The sequence below is a fragment of the Carcharodon carcharias genome, chromosome 3 (assembly GCF_017639515.1).
Source record: "Carcharodon carcharias isolate sCarCar2 chromosome 3, sCarCar2.pri, whole genome shotgun sequence".
Taxonomy (NCBI): domain Eukaryota; kingdom Metazoa; phylum Chordata; class Chondrichthyes; order Lamniformes; family Lamnidae; genus Carcharodon; species Carcharodon carcharias.
The window spans coordinates 102,588,633-102,605,157 of NC_054469.1; the positions used below are offsets into that span (position 1 = coordinate 102,588,633).

General features: G+C 40.3%; 2 protein-coding genes across 2 annotated transcripts in view; one reads left to right on the forward strand and one right to left on the reverse strand.

Moving 5' to 3' along the window:
* Nucleotides 1-941, forward strand: part of stx17 (syntaxin 17) — a 102,845-nt gene extending 101,904 nt beyond the window's left edge. Inside the window, exons 7-8 of the mRNA XM_041183626.1 lie at nt 12-98; nt 451-941. Coding sequence (XP_041039560.1) covers nt 12-98; nt 451-699 — 336 coding nt within the window. The 3' untranslated portion in view covers nt 700-941. The remainder of the gene's footprint in view (nt 1-11; nt 99-450) is intronic.
* Nucleotides 890-16,525, reverse strand: part of erp44 (endoplasmic reticulum protein 44) — a 110,543-nt gene continuing 94,907 nt past the window's right edge. The window contains exons 9-12 of the mRNA XM_041183624.1: nt 13,711-13,822; nt 5,809-5,950; nt 3,944-4,046; nt 890-1,618 (exon numbers count right to left, since the gene is read on the reverse strand). Coding sequence (XP_041039558.1) covers nt 1,517-1,618; nt 3,944-4,046; nt 5,809-5,950; nt 13,711-13,822 — 459 coding nt within the window. The 3' untranslated portion in view covers nt 890-1,516. The remainder of the gene's footprint in view (nt 1,619-3,943; nt 4,047-5,808; nt 5,951-13,710; nt 13,823-16,525) is intronic.

Below are 16,525 nucleotides of genomic sequence, written 5' to 3' on the forward strand. Positions count from 1 at the left end.
GTTGCATCTAGACCCAACAGGAGAAGATTGACAGCATTGAAGACCATGTCAGTACTGCTGCTGAGAATGTTGAAGAGGGAACCAAGAATCTGGCCAAGGTAGGGATCTTTGCCTGCTGAGTAATCAATGGCACTCTGCCTGCCAGCAATACTCTGAATTAACCCAACTGATTGATCTGGGCTCTCTAATGTTGAGGGAAGCAGCAATTAAGAAAATAAGGGAGAAGTGACACACTGCATGTCAAAAAAAATCAATCTGTATTGTGATGGTCTCGTGCAGTGAAACCAACTAGCACTGCTCTGTACATAGTAATCATCTACTGAACAGCTGCAGTAAAGAAAGACTTTACACTGATGGATTGGTACTAGCTCTTAAGACAGCAAGAAATCACACAGTAACTTACAATCTAGTTTGTGTCTTTGTTAAACCTGTTTTTCATTGATTTTTCAGGCCGCTAAATATAAACTTGCAATGTTGCCTGTGGCAGGTGCTCTCATTGGTGGTGTAATGGGAGGGCCTATTGGTCTCCTGGCAGGCTTCAAAGTCGTAGGGGTTGCAGCTGCAGTCAGTGGAGGGATACTGGGCTTCACAGGTGGGAAATTGTTACTGAAGAAACGCCAGCAGAAGGTAGACCAGGAACTTTCACTTTCTTCCAGCTGCCCAGAGCTGAAGACTCAAGATGGAAAAAAATCTAGCTGAATTACCCAAATATTGGCCCCTTAAAGCTGGGGAAAAGGCAAAAAATATTTTATATGCATTTTACAAGCTGTCAGTAAGATTGATCTCCCAACAGAATCTTAATCTTACTTTTCATTTTTATTGACAAATAGATGATCAGCTGTATTACTGTTATAACAGCAATGTTCAAAGAATGTACAATCATTAAATGTTGATTTTTGTATATTTTAAGTGCTTTATTAAAATATTTATTTTAAAACTAATTGGAATGCAAATTGTATGATCACAACTTGAACAAAATCTCTTCACCCATCTTGGTAGGCCACTTATTTTATTATTTCCTCAAAATTAAGGTCAACACATCCTCAAAGGAATGTGAAACAGGAACACCTCAAGCCGCTCCCACATAGCAAGTAATAAATGAACATTTTCCACTTAAAGAAAAATTGCATTGACAATGTGGAAACAGAACACCAAAAGATGAGACCTGTTTAATGGGACAGTGAAAGTATGTGGCAAGCATACTCTTGTCAAATCCTAATACAAGATATGGCCTTTTATTAGAAAAATTTAGGATCTGCAAATGATCAGTGTTTTCCAGCAGTTATACACTTAACAGTTTTATTAAAATCTACTACACTGAATGACCACAGTACATCAACATATTCACAAGCCAGGGAAGCAAAGAAAAATAAAAACCCACAATTTGTCAAACATTTTTTTTGTTTTATCCAAAATAAAAACTGTACACACAGACTTATGAAAATATAGGCTTAGTATTTCTGCCCCATCAGGCAAAGCTCTTTGATTTCTGGTCTTGTACAGTTCCTTCATAGATCTATAATTCATCTTTCTCTCTCTTGAGAATGGTATACCTGTGCTCACTTGGAGCCAATTTCTGGAATGAGCTTTCTGGGGGGCTGCTTGCGACTTCACTTGGCTAGGATAAAAACAAAGATGTGCATTCGTGAATAGAAGCACAAAAACTTGTGGTAATTCCTTAGACTTTTAAAGAAAGCATTCAAAGTTGGTGACATTTTAGAATAATCAAAGATTTGTTAAAGAGAAGTGGCGCTGGACAAGGGAGAGAATGGAATTTTAGAAGATAAAAGGTTGAAGGGATATGGAAACAGGCTGGGGAAATGCGATTGGACCCATTTGTTCATGTAGAGTGTAAATTCCCCTCTTGGTTGGCAAAGAGGGATCAAAGAATTAGGGTAAATGGGTATTGCTCAGACTACAGAAAGGATGGGAAGTGACTACCCGACAGCCATTGATGGGTTCTTCAGATGTATATATTGTTAAACTTGATTTTGGAAACATAAGCTTTAAATTCACCAATGACAGAAGAGGAGGAGGTTTGATACACAGTTAAGAGCAATATAAATGGACTTCAAGTAGTCAGGGTAAACAGTTGGCACATTAATATGGCTAAGTCTGAAGTAATACATTTTGGCGGGGGTGGTAAAACAAGGAATGGGAGTGCTTGAAGCTCAAGACACAATAAACACCACAAACTATTTGAGAGAAAAGCAACATATGTAAAACTTTGTGAGCAGCATCTTCCCTGCTAATATATTGGGAAAGAGAAAAACACAAATATTAGTTCAGTGCTTTTTTTCAACACCATACCATTTAACCTCAATGCTGCACAATAAATGAGAATACGAGTCTGTATCTTAGGGACTGCAATAGTCTGCACTGCTTTACTTATACCACTGTGTGGGAATTTTCAATGTGGAGACTACATACCTCTTTGGTGAAGTGAATGAAAGCCATGTTTCGTCATGGGTGAGATTATGTATTTGCAAAAATATGGAGAAAATAAATAGAGTACAACCTAAAAAGCAGTTATCCTAATTATATGAAAGGACCTTGTGCTTAATTTAGAATAAAAAGTCACCGTGTGATAAAAAGTGTTCAATTTCTTTGTTCCTGACTTCCCTTGTTCATTGCATGTATTTCCCAAATAATGAATTGCTTTGGAGTACAAGTGAAAATTCCTAAATGGTAATTTAGATAATCAAATATAGACTATTGCAGTCTCTAGGATAAGGACTTCCACTATATGGTCTACTTTGCTTTCTGCAATAAATCTTAAAAATAAGTAATGGTAATTTTAAAACTTAAGTATTAATGTATTATTGATCCCATTACCTACAGTGGCCGTTAGCCTATTTCATTATCTCCTGTATATACAGTGTTCTTTTCCCTTCAAGGGTCATTCATTGAAATGGTTCAAACTATATTTAGGTATTTCAATATTTTGTAAAATATTTGTTATTTCTGTATCGCAGGTGCTGACAAGCTTACTATATTTTTCAGCAGTTTCTATTTTATTGTTGTTAATATCGGCTGGAAAAAGAGAAGGTATGAGGTATTAGCTGTCCAAACTTCTCCATGCTATCAGAGACATTCCAGTGCACAACATAAAATACTTCATGCAAAATGCAATCAAAGGAATTAAGGGGTGTGATGAGGTGCTCTATAAATGCAAGTCTTCAACTGCCAATTGTCACGATTCATTGGTATAATCAGGTATTTAGAAAATATCATATTTACGAAGTATTTACTGCACAAAAAGGCCATTTGGCCCAAGAGGTCCATGTCAATATTTAATTTGCTTTATTTTCTATTAATCAACTGATTATAATCCCTACAACAGAACTGAGAGACAGTTTAATTGCTCATTGTGGGCATGATCATCCATTATCCAGTATTAGTTATACCGATCACCAGTAAAACACTAATTGGGAGATCAACACTATAAAACTATCCAAGAAACTTGCGTGGGTTATGACATTGTTCACAAGGAATTTTAAATATAATCTCAACAATGCATTTAAGTACTTCCAGACTTTGTATTTATGGCATCCTCCCGCTGAACACTAGACTAGGATTTTTACCTTGTAATTACTTCTGTTCATAACATTACTATGTAATGCATCAGATCATAAATTATATATACCATGCAACTAAAACTGCAATTGATCAGGATTCTCTGCTCAAATTTGAAAATGCTCAGAAGTTTATCATTTTAACATTTAATATAAACTGTACAGTACAGACCAGATATTGTGGAAGGAGTTATGGTTATGGGGGGTGAGAATTCAGACATTTGGAAACAGACTATCATTTGGTCTTGTGGTTTAGATCAAATATTTGTAACCCACCTCATGATAACTAATACTTTAGAGCTCTAACCAGCCTTGGGGTCCGTTACTTTATCTTAACAATTGAAATTCTGAATATTTGCATTTCTTACCTGTCCGGGAGCAACATCAGTGGGATCTGGACCATGGTGGAATTCCCTGTGTAATTTCCCAGAATGTAGATCCAATACAAACTGTTTCAGTGCACCTGGAGTACTGAAATTAAAATAAAACAATCAACTATCTGGGCAAACTAGAGCACAAAATAGGAAATAAAAACAAGCCATTTAAAAAGTCAATCCCAATTGATTCTTCTTTTGGTTAGTCAGAGGCTATTTAATTAAAAAGAGGCAGAAGACGAAGTGTCAGTTTGTACTCTTATGTTGAATCCTGGGATTCTTCCATTTCCCTGAGGGCATTACAGCAATGACAGCCTATTGCTGTCCCTCAATAACTCCCACAGCGCATAGCCCCTGCAACAGCTTTTCTGTATAGCAGCCAAAAAGCAACCAACAGCAGGCGTCAAACATTGAGTTTACAAATACGAGCGCCAGTCAGGTAGTTGGTATTGACAGACGGCTTTCAAAAGGTCCTCTAGAGCAAAGTAACTGCATACATACCAGAAAAAAAATGCTGAGGGAAGATCAATTTAAATTTCATCTTAGATCCTCTGTTGTCACCTACTGCAAAGTGCTAAATTGCAGCAATCAATTTTATCTATAAAATGTCAAATTTGCTGCAATCGCAGGGATTGCTGTTAGATAGTCTCATAACTCTGAAGAATATATTGCATCTTATAGACTGGGCCCCCTGGTAAGCTACAGATATTTATAAGTGACCTAAATATCAAATCAAGTTGTAAAGATACTTTTTAAAAAAAAAATTAAGCATCTTGCTGTAGTCATTTCTTTAGAGCATAAGCTCAACAATACCTAAAAGGCCTTACTAAGAAACCTTTCAAATGATGGAATATTGTTCTTTTAATAGCTGTTCTGATGCACAGCTCTGAATAGGGGCTGCTAATGGTATAAATATGCAGTAATCTGCCAAAGCATCCTGTGCATTGACTCTATCATGGCAATAACCAACTAAAATGATGATGGACCTACAAGTACAGTAAGTTTTATACTATCCATCATGACAAAAGGTAAAGTAAAATTAATCAGTCCACTTTCCAGCAGAGATCAGTGGATGGCGATTGGAAGTAGGAGACTCTCTCTAATCCAAACATTTGAAGGACCCCACATTCCAACTGAGATCATGTAATAGCAAACAAGAGCGTTATATCTGGAACCCTCCTAATCCTTTATAGCTCAGCACCATATCAAACACTTATTCCACTTTCTTGGCCAATAATTCATGAACGTTCACTATTTTGTTCTATGCACGATTAAAAGATGAGTTATAAATTCTACTTGAAAGTGTCTAACAAATGCAATTAAATCAAACATTGGCTGCCACCCAGAAGCTTTATTTCAAGCAATACATTTTGCACATGGGGAAATTCCACTCTATGTTTTAAAAAAAAAATCTATCTTTATAAAACGAGTGACTGCAGATGGCTTCTTCCTGCATGGTGAAGCCTCAAGTCTGTTATAGATATATTTCACATCTCAAAATATTCTTTACTTATTTATATTTGAAAAGTGATTGAAGATATTTTTGCAGAGACAGGAAGTTCAACAAATTCTGCAAACCTACAATATAAAAAGTAGAATTTCCTTGGGGGTTCAACTACCAAAGTTAGGGCAGCAAATTTAGAGAATCCCTACAGAAATTACTGATGAATGTGTTTTACAATGGTGGCATAACTGGGATTCCAAAATATAGAAGGGAATATCACAATAGAGGATGTAATGCATTTACAGACATTAAGAACATGAATACTTAAGATCTACATGATGCTGAACTACCAGTTGATTTTTTCCTTCAACAATTCTCCAAACACAAACTGTAACAAAGAAAAAACTATACTTACTCTAAGTCTTTAAAGTCTGGGAAGACATACATATGCCTAAAACTGTCAATAGCGATGACTGGGCAGTCTGCTGGTGTCTTCTGTATATGCAGAAGAGGATGACGGAACTTGTCACAGTCAGCATGCAGGAAGTTTATTGTACCTAGACAATTTATTCATGGATAACATTGTCACATAAATTCATGAGGTTCTTTGACCTGAATGTAACATAACAACAAACTAGCATTGCATTTACATCGAGAAAGGACATTTTCCTTCCTCCAATCCCCTCCCAAAGGGAGCTGACTTTTCAAATGTCTGAGAAAATTTTGTATTACTGTAATCACAGCTTTCAAAGTGGCAACAGTTAGTTTCTGCTTCCTAGACCAGTGTTATATGTAAATGCAGGCATGCTTTCAAGCAATTACTCTTATTTATAAATTCTAGATTCATAAAATCTTTGCTAAGTATTTTTGTTGCATTTGGTGCACGTATTAGGGTCTGATTCTGCAACTGTATGCATCTTTGCATCCTCATTTTCATGAGGATACCTCCATTGGCATATCCTCCAATAAGCTATCCTCAAATATCTCCTGGACTTTACTTGTTCTACCAGCCTTCAAACCAGACAACAATTCGGCAATGCGCCATGCTAAATACACCCTATCAACATCATTGTTATCCCACATCTGGACTCTTGCCTTTAACTCCGGACTACTATCTGCTATTGAATTCTTACTTCCCATTTACTATCAAACTATTCTAACTTTTACACAACCAGGTCTATGTAACCAACTTTCCGAGGTCCTTCGCATGAACATCTTGACACCACTCTATTTCCACTTTTTTTTTTAAACTTTTTTTTCCCCTCTTTCTAGATCCCTCTCTTCCATCATGTCTTCCTTCACTTCTCTCAGCTATAATGCCTTCCCAATTCCCTACCTCAACCAATGTTCCTCAACCTACTCGTTCTCTTGCCACCATCCCAGCTTCATCTCTTTTAGATAAGCCTACAGCTTCCCTCTGTGCCTCTTACGGCATCCCCGAAGGATTCATTGAACATTCAGCAATGGCTCATTGTGAGCAGCAACATCAACTGTCCCATCCTAAACTCTCATTAATCTTCACATCCAGTATGGCTGCTGGGGTTAACCTTGATAATCTCCTTCCCATCCAACTCATCCCTCCCAGTGTTGACCTGGTGGACTCTGTCACAGGGTCTCTCACTGCTCCTCTCTGCATCTCCCTCTAGAATGTCCGTTCACTTATGAACGAGGCTCTTGCCATACAAGAAATTTGTGGATGATTGCCATCAATATAACAGCCTTAGCAAAAACATGGCTTCCATCACTTAAAGTCCACCCGTCAAGACCGTTGTGGTTATATGGTGTTTTATCACCAAATCACACCTTGGCCTGACTCCCTAATCCTCTGATACTTTTTCCATCTTTGAACATCTCATCGCATTCAAAATCCTCATTTGCTATCACCCTCCCAAGCATGAAAACAGTTTCTCACCGATCTTCACTGCTTTCCTCAGCCTTTCCCTTCAATTCACTTACAACTGCTCTTCAAATTCCCAACTGTCTTGTCTTCGGTCCTCCATTTGCCACAATATTTCTGCAGCTACTGATTTGCTCAACCACACTATCAGTTCCAACTTTGATGCCTTAGTCCCCACAAAAAATATTACACACACTCTCTTTGGTCGTTCCCACTGGTACAGCCCTCATCTTGGTCCCCTTAAATCCAAAAGACAGACTTGAAAAGATATGGCAGACAACTAACTGGTTTAGCCATCTGCTACCAGGTCTGCCTAGGCCACTTTAAACATCATTGGATCCTGCTCTCATCTGCCAAAACTGTTCACCATTGCAGGGTAATCATGGAATGCAAAGATAATCTTTGGCTTCTTTTCTCTACTGTAGTCATCTTAAACTCTCATCTCCTGCACCCTCACCTCCAACAATAAATACAAGGAGTGCATGGGATTCTTCGTTGGACCATCTAACTCAGCTGCCTCCCTCCCTCCCACTAGCCTACCAGGCCAAACTTTCTCTAAGGTATTCCCCTGTCGTAGCCCTGAACTCTCTGCTTTCTCTAGTTTCTCTCCTATGTCCCCTCATGCCCTCCCGAGCTCATAATATCCACAAGATCCACCTCCTGCTCCCATGAACCCGTTCCCATTAAACTTCTTGGCTCCCATGTTAGCTGATATTAATGGCTCTTTCCCTTCAGATGCTGTCCCTGTTGCCTTTAAGTCTACCGTAATCACACCTCTCCTTACCAAAAAAACCTCAACCCTTCCCATCCTTGTAAACTTCTGCCCAATCTACAATCTTTCTTTCCTCTCCAAAGCCCTCGGAACAAATGATTCACCTCCTAAATTCATGCTCATCTTTCCTGGAACTCCATGTTTGAATCCCTCCAATCAGGTTTTTACACGTGACGTAGTACCACACAAACTCTCGTAGCTAGAGTATCACCTGCAGTCTCTTCTCTTCCCACTCCCACACAATTAAATTTGATGTCTTCTAAGGATCTATCCTACACTCCCTGACATTTCTCATCTACATGATGCTGCTCGGTGACATCTGAAAGTACAGCATTAATTTTCACATATACACTGAGGACACTCAGCCCTACCTCCCCACTACTTCTCTCAACTTCTCCACTTTTGCTAAATTATCAGACTGCTTATTTGACATCCAGTACTAGGTGAGCAGAATTGAATCCATAGTCCCTGCTACAAATTTTGTTCCCTAGCTACCGACTCCATCCTTCTCCTTAGTAATGTCGAAGACTAAATTTGACTTTTCACGACCTTGGTGTCATATCTGACCCAGAGATGAGCTTCTGACCACATATTCACGCCTCACAAAGACTTCCAACTCCATAACATTGTTCCACTTTGCCAGTCTCAGCTCATTTACTGCTGAAATCCCCATTCATACCTTGTTATCTATTCCAATGCACTCTTGGCTGGTCTCCCACATTCTACCCTGCACAAACTTGAGATCATCCAAAATAATGCTGCCTGTGTCTTTACTTGAACCAAGTCACCTTCGCCTATCACCACTGTACTTGATCTACAAATGGCTCTCCGTGAAGCAACACCTTGATTTTAAAATTCGCATCCATTTTCAAATCCCTCCGCAGCCTTGCTCTTCCCTTTCTCTGTAATCTCCTCCAGCATTTTAAACCTGCAAGATAGTTATGCTCATCCAATTGCTGCTACATTGGTGACCATGCCTTCAGTTGTCTAGCCCCTAAGCTCTGAATTCTCTCCCAAAACCTCTCCATCTCTACCTCTCTTTTGTCTTTAAAGATGCTCCATTAAACATTCCTCCTTGACCAAGCTTTTGGCTATCTGCCCTAATATCATCTATGTGGCTCAATGTCTAATGTTGCTTTACAATGATCGTGTCAAGCACCTTGGGACTTAGATTATGTTAAAGGTGCTATATAAATAAATTGATGTTGTGGGTGTGTGCTGACTAGTCAATCATATTTACTGTACAGGTGTTATATGATTTGGGACATGTTCAAAAAGAAGTCTCAATAGAGCTGGATGCTAAAAATGCATCATACAAGCAGACAAACTCTGACATATTGAAGTAGTTTTTAAAAAATAAATTATGAGTCTTATTACTTTACTATGCTACCACTACTAGCTGGGGGCTGTTAAACTGTTAGTTTGCATAAAGGTTTGCTCTAATAAAATATGATACATATTTCTGCTTACTAATGCTGCAATGATTTCTCCACCACTAGTTATTTAACAGGCAGGACAGTCACTAGCAGCTTTATTCTTTATGTGGAATCTTATAAAGCAGCAATTTTTCAATCTAGAATAGTCTACTCAACGGACTAATAAATTCTCCATAAATATTTAAAATGGATATTCTTCAGATATTGGGGTTAATAGTCCATTCAACATTTTTAAAGGTTTATACTTGTAACACAGAAAATCTTCAGTACCAGTTAGGATAATTAAGCAAACAACGAGTTTAAAGTGAGCTTCAATAACAAAGCATAGTAACATTAAAATTCTACTGATATTAATGACTATAACATCAATAAAAAATGTCGACTGTTTTAACAAACTGAAAACTGAATGCTGGGAGCTTATCTTTGTGTAGCACCATCTCTCATCTCTAAATACATTTACGTCACTTATGTGGCTTTGTGCAACCAAGTGAATTAAAGTCATAATTGAATTAACATTGTGAAAGACATCACAATTATCCGCCACTTGCCTAACACCGGATCACCCTCACCCCAAGCAGAGATGTATGTTGTTGCAGTTTCAAAAGCTAGCAGATCTTCACAATTTATGACAAGTGTTGACTTTACAGTTCACGAGTCAGCCAAAAGTTGAACAAGATTAGCTGTGAACAATTATATTTCATACAAATGTACTGTAAGCAAGGATATCATACGCGTGGCCAAAGGTCAATGTGGACATGTACAGTAGATAAAGTTAACATAAAACCACATGTAAAACGCACTGCATTCAAAATATTTTTGAGGAATATGGTGTTAATGACTTGTGAGCTTTATAATGGGCAAAAATCTCTCAAGGCCACTAATTTGGCTATGGAGATAACTTAGCAGGTCTCTGATGCATGGGAATCTTGTTAATGTTGACAGGCTGGGGCATAAAATGTCATTGGCTCAATTTTCACTTGTAGACCTCAGTTTGTTGAAAACTTGTAGACTTCAATTTGTTGAAAACAATGACCTTTGGAGTCACTTTTCAACCCAAGGCCAATATTTTAGATTTTGCTGGCGCTTTCTATATGAATGATAGGAGCAGGGACATGGAGATTATGGAAAAATAAAGCATTTAAAAACATAACAGACACAAAAGGATAGAAAATATTTTCTTAGTAATTAACGCTATAGTATAGGTTATTTAATCATGAGCCACAACACAGCAGAGCCATAAAATGTATGTTTAGTGGCTTGCATATATATATATATATATATATATATATATATAGTGCCTTTAAAATAGAAAAATGACCAGATTCACAGAGGTGCAATCAAGCAATAATAGATGCGGGGAGAAAGACAGACTTATTAGGAAGATGACCAAAAGCATGCTGAGAGCTGGGTCATAAAGAAAGTCTTGAAAAGGAAATAAATGTGGGGCTTTAAAGAGAGGAAATTCCAGAGTGTGGAGCCTAGAATACTTAAGTCTGGAGGTTGCACAAAAAGCAGGAGCCAGAGGTTGGAAGCTGGAGCGAGGTTAGAGATAAGGCGAGGAAAAACCAAGGCGGTATTTAAATGCAAGGACAGGGCAGAGATCCAAACAAAATATATTGTTGCGCATGGCACCTTTAATTTTTTTTTTTGCACAGCCATGGAACAAAGCCTGTGTAGTACACTATCCAGGCTGCTGTGTGGTCACACACATGCACCACTTAGCAGGAGCATTGGTAATGGGTGAATAGGACTTGATGCAGGATAGTATATGGCCTGCACAGATTTGGATGTGAAGTTTAGCAGGGAGGCTGACCATGACAGTATTGACCAGTTGAGTCTGGAGGTGAAGACAGGGGTGGACGCAGGCAATGTTACTGAAGTGAAAGTAGCTGTATCCTATGACGTAACATTCACTGGATTTGGAAGCTCATCTCAAGTTGAATAGGATGCAGAGATTGAAAACTACAATTCAGAACAAGACAATCCCTAGGATGGGGACAGAAACAGTGGCAGAGGTATGGAGCTTTTTATGGGGGCCAAATACAGTGGTTTCAGTCTTGCCAATGGAGGAAAGTGTTACTAATTGTCTGGACATTAGATCAACAATTTGACATCACTACAGCAGTTGAAGAGTATTGGAGAGGTACAGCTGGGTTTCATCACTATGTGTGGAAGGTGGTCTGATATCAATGGTTCATGTTGCCAAAGGACAGCATACAATTGAAAAGGAGCCAAGGAGAGAATTTTAGGGGATACCAAATGTAACTGAGGATGGGAAGTGAAGTCATTACTGGAGATGCTCTGGCTATGATTGAACAGGTGTTCCCTCAATGCCTCTGCTCTATTGTCCAGCTGTATCCAATGTATTCATTGCTATTTATCCAGTCTTAGCCAGAGAATCACCTGCAATGGTTTCTCATCTAGCTCCTGCATCAACCCTCATCGAAAACACGTCAGCCTCCATATACAAGCTGATGACCTAACAATCACCTCTCTCAACCTGTCCACTGCCTGATTTATCATGCTGCTTGTCTGACATCCAGTATTGGATGTGCAGAAATTTCCTCCAACTAAATATTGGGAAGACTGAAACCAATCTGTTTCCTAACCACTGACTCCATCCTTCTCCTTGGCAACTGTCTGAGGCTGAACCAGACTGTTTACAAACATGGTATTTTATCTGACCAAGACCCAGAACTTCCGACCCCATATCCTCTATCACCAAGGTTTACACCTCCATAACAAGACCTATCTCCACACAAGCCTTAGTTTATCTGCTACTGAAACCCTCATCCATGCTTTTGATACTTTGACTCTAGAATCAACTATTCCAATGCTCTCCTGGCCATTCACCCACTTTGCCCCTTCCAGAAATTTGAGCTCATCCAAAACTCCCTGCTGCCTGTGACCTAACTCACAGCAAGTCCATGCACCTAGCCTATATTGGTTCCTAGTCTTTGATTTTAAAATGAGTTTTCTTGTGCTCAAATCCCTTGTCCTTCCCTATCTCTGTAATCTGCTCCAACCTTAGAACCCTCTTGTGTTCCTCCAAGTCTGGCCTTTTGCGTATCCCTAATTTTCTCTACCATTAACGGCCTTGTGCCTTCTACTGCCAAGATCCCAAGTTCTGGAATTCCTTCCCTAAACCTCTCTACTGCTCCCTCCTCCTTTAAGATGCTTCTTAAAACCTACCTCTTTGACCAAGCTATCACCTGTCCTAATATTTTTATCTGGCTCAGTGTCAAATTATGTTTGATTAGTGTTTCTGTGAAGAGCCATGGGACATTGTTGCTGTAAGGGTGGAATTAAGCGAGGCAATCTTATTAAGCTGTACAATGGAGAAAAGGAATTGGAGAAGGTTGGTTTTGTTGACATTGTCAATGGCTCCAGAGAGGTCAAGGAAGGATAACACCATGGTCATCAGTTAGGGACGTCTTGATGCTGTAGCAGGGATGGTAGCCAGATTTGGGAGATTCAAATGTGGTGTTAAGTGGAAGATGGGCTTGGATTTGAAATGCACATGAGTGGAAAGAGCCATTTGAGAGTAGGTAGCCAAGGACAGAGGGGTTAAGGGCAGTTATGTGAGGAGGAAGGTGCTACAGGTGACTTTGAAAGGCAAGGGAACAGTACCAGAGGAGCCAGGAAGGAAGCTGAGAAGTGAGCAGCTTAGTGGCGATGAGGGGGATAAGGGAGATGTGGTTCTCTGTACTAGATATGATTGGAAATGGCATGAGAGCAGTCAAGAGAAACTAAAGAAAGGCATGCATTCAGGGCTAATCGGGAGAACATAGCTAGGTAAGATAGAAACAGAATGGGGAAGTAGCAGCATAGGCAGCTGAATGGATGGTCTCAATCCTATTGAAAAATTACATGAACTCCTCACACTTGACAGAAGCAGGAGGACTGAAGAAAAGAGTTTAAAGTTGATAGTGAAAAGAAGCCATGGGTTTTCTTCGCTCAGCAGGATGATCATTTAAACAGATTATTTGGCCATTTGTCTCACTGTGGGACCTTGCTATGTGCAAATTGTCCACCTTGTTTCCATTCATTACAACATTGACTATACTTCAAAAGCATATCATTGACTGTGAAATGCTTTGAGATATTGAAAAAGCTATTTAAATGCACATTTTATAGATAAAATGTATAAGGGATACATATAATTGATTAGAGTAAAGAAAACTTATGCAATGGCAGAGAAAAAAAAAATACCTTTCTCACTGATCAACTGTCGTGCAGTTTCTTGCTGGAATTTCTCCAAGCTTGTGGTGTCCTCTTTCAAGTGAAACAGTATAAGGAATGGTAAGCCCTCTTCAGTTAGCTCCTGAAAAATAAAAACTCCATTAAAACATTTAATAACCTATTTTGAAAATATGAAACATATTTTAGCTGTTGTCTTTTGACAGCTATTAAATAAATAAGATATTACAACATAAATACAGAGTGAAAAAAGGACATTTGGTCATAGCTCCTTCATCTAGTACTTCAGCTGTCTCATTTCAGCATCACTATTACCCTACATTACTCTGATAAAGATTTTAAATAATTAAGTTGCTTGTAATATCCTTTTTCTAAATTTACCTTTCAAAGTTTAAGTTTATATCCTCTTGCGCTTTTTCATGCCTTTTTTTATTCATTCATGGGATGTGACTGGGCTAGCATTTATTGCCCAACTCTAGTTGCCCTTGAGAAGGTGATGGCGAGCTGCCTTCTTGAACTACTGCAGTCCATGCGGTGTAGGTACACGCATGGTGCTGTTAGGAAGGAGTTCCAGGAATCTGACCCATCGACAGTGAAGGAACAACGATACATTTCCAAGTCAGGACGGTGAGTGACTTGGAGGGGAACTTCCAGGTGGTGATGTTCCCTTCTACCTGCTGCCCTTGTCCTTCTTGATGGCCGTGTTCGTGGGTTTGGAAGGTGCTGTCGAAGGAGCCTTGGTGAATTCCTGCAATGCATCTTGTGTATGATACACATTGCTGCTACCGTACATCAGTGGTGGAGGATGTGAATGTTTATGGATGTGATGCCAACCAACTGCTTTGTCCTGGATGGTGTCAAGCTTCTTGAGTGTTGTGGGAGCTGCACTCATCCAGGTAAGTGGGGAGTATTCCATCACACTCCTGACTTGTGCCTTATAGATGGTGGACAGGCTTCAGGAAGTTAGGAGGTAAGTTACTCGTCACGAGATTCCTAGCCTCTGACCTGCTCTCAAAGCCACAGTACTTATATGGCTAGTCCAGTTCAGTTTCTGGCCAATGGTAACCCCCCCCAGGATGTTGATAGTGAAGGATTCAGTGATGGTAACGCCATTGAACATCAAGGGACAATGGTTGGATTCTCTCTTGTTATAGATGATCATTACCTAACACTTGTGTGGCACAAACTTGTCAGCCCAAGCCTGGATATTGTCCAGGTCTTGCCTCATTTGGACATGGACTGCTTCTGTATCTGTGTCGCCGCGAATGGTGCTGAACATCGTGCAATCATCAGCGAAAATCCCCACTTCTGACCTGATGATGGAAGGCAGGTCATTGATGAAGCAGCTGAAGTTGATTGGGCCGAGGACACTATCCTGAGGAACTCCTGCGGTGATGTCCTGGAGCTGAGATTTCTGACCTCCAAGAACCACAACCATCTTCCTCTGTGCTGGGTATGACTCCAACCAGTGGAGTTTTCCCCGATTCCCATTGACTCCAGTTTTGCTAGGGCTCCTTAATGCCACACTTGGTCAAATGCAGCCTTGACGTCAAGCGTAGTCACTCTCACTTCGGGAGCTCAGCTCTTTTGTCCATGTTTGAATGAGGGCTGTAATGAGGTCAGGAGCTGACTGGCCCTGACGGAACCCAAACTCGGTGTCAGTGAGCAAGTTATTGGTACGCAAGTGCCACTTCATAGCACTATAGCACTGTTGATGATCCCTTCCATTACTGTACTGATGTTGGAGCGGTAATTGGCCAGGCTAGATTTGTCCAGCTTTGTGTGTACAGGACATACCTGGGCAATTTTCCACATAGCTGGATTAGATGCCAGCATTGTAGCTGTACTGGGACATCTTGGCTAGGGGAGCGGCAGGTTCTGGAGCACAAGTCTTCAGTACTATTGCCGGAATATTGTCAGGGACAATACCAGTATCCAGTGCCTTCAGCCGTCTCTTGATATCACGTGGAGTGAATCAAATTGGCTGAAGACTGGCATCTGTGAAGCCTCCAAAGGAGGCTGAGGTGGATCATCCACTTGGCACTTCTGGCTGAAGATTGTAGCAAATGCTTGAACCTCATCTTTTGCACTGATGTGCTGGGCTCCTCCCATCATTAAGGATGGGAATATTTGTGCAGCCGCCCCTCCTCCATTGAGTTGTTTAATTGTCCACCACCATTCATAACTGGATGTGCCAGCACTGCAGAGCCTAGATCTGATGTGTTGGTTGTGGGATCGCTTAGCTCTGTGTCTATCACTTGCTGCTTATGCTGCTTTGCATGCAAGTAGTCCTGTGTTATAGTTTCAGCAGGTCGACACCTCATTTTTAGGTATGCCTGGTGCTGCTCCTGCACTCTCCATTGAGCCAGGGTTGATAGCAATGCTAGAGTGGGGGATATGTCGGGTCATGAGGTTACAGATCGTGGTTGTATACCATTCTGCTGCTGATGGCCCACAGCGCCTCATGGATGTCCAGTCTTGAGTTGCTAGATCTGTTCGAAGTCTATCCCATCTAGCACAGTGGTAGTGCCACACAACATGATGGAGGGTATCCTCAATGTGAAGGTGGGACTTCGTCCCCACAATGACTGTGAGGTGGTCACTCCTACCGATACAATCATGGACAGATGCATCTGCGGCAGGCAGGTTGATGAGGAGGAGGAGGTCAAGCATATTTTTCCCTCGTTAGTTCCCTCACCACCTATCACAGACCCAGTCCAGCAGCTATGTCATTTAGGACTCAGCCAGCTCCGACAGTGGTGTTGCTACTGACGGACATTGAAGTCCTCCACCCAGAGTACATTCTGCACCCTTGCCACCCTCCCTG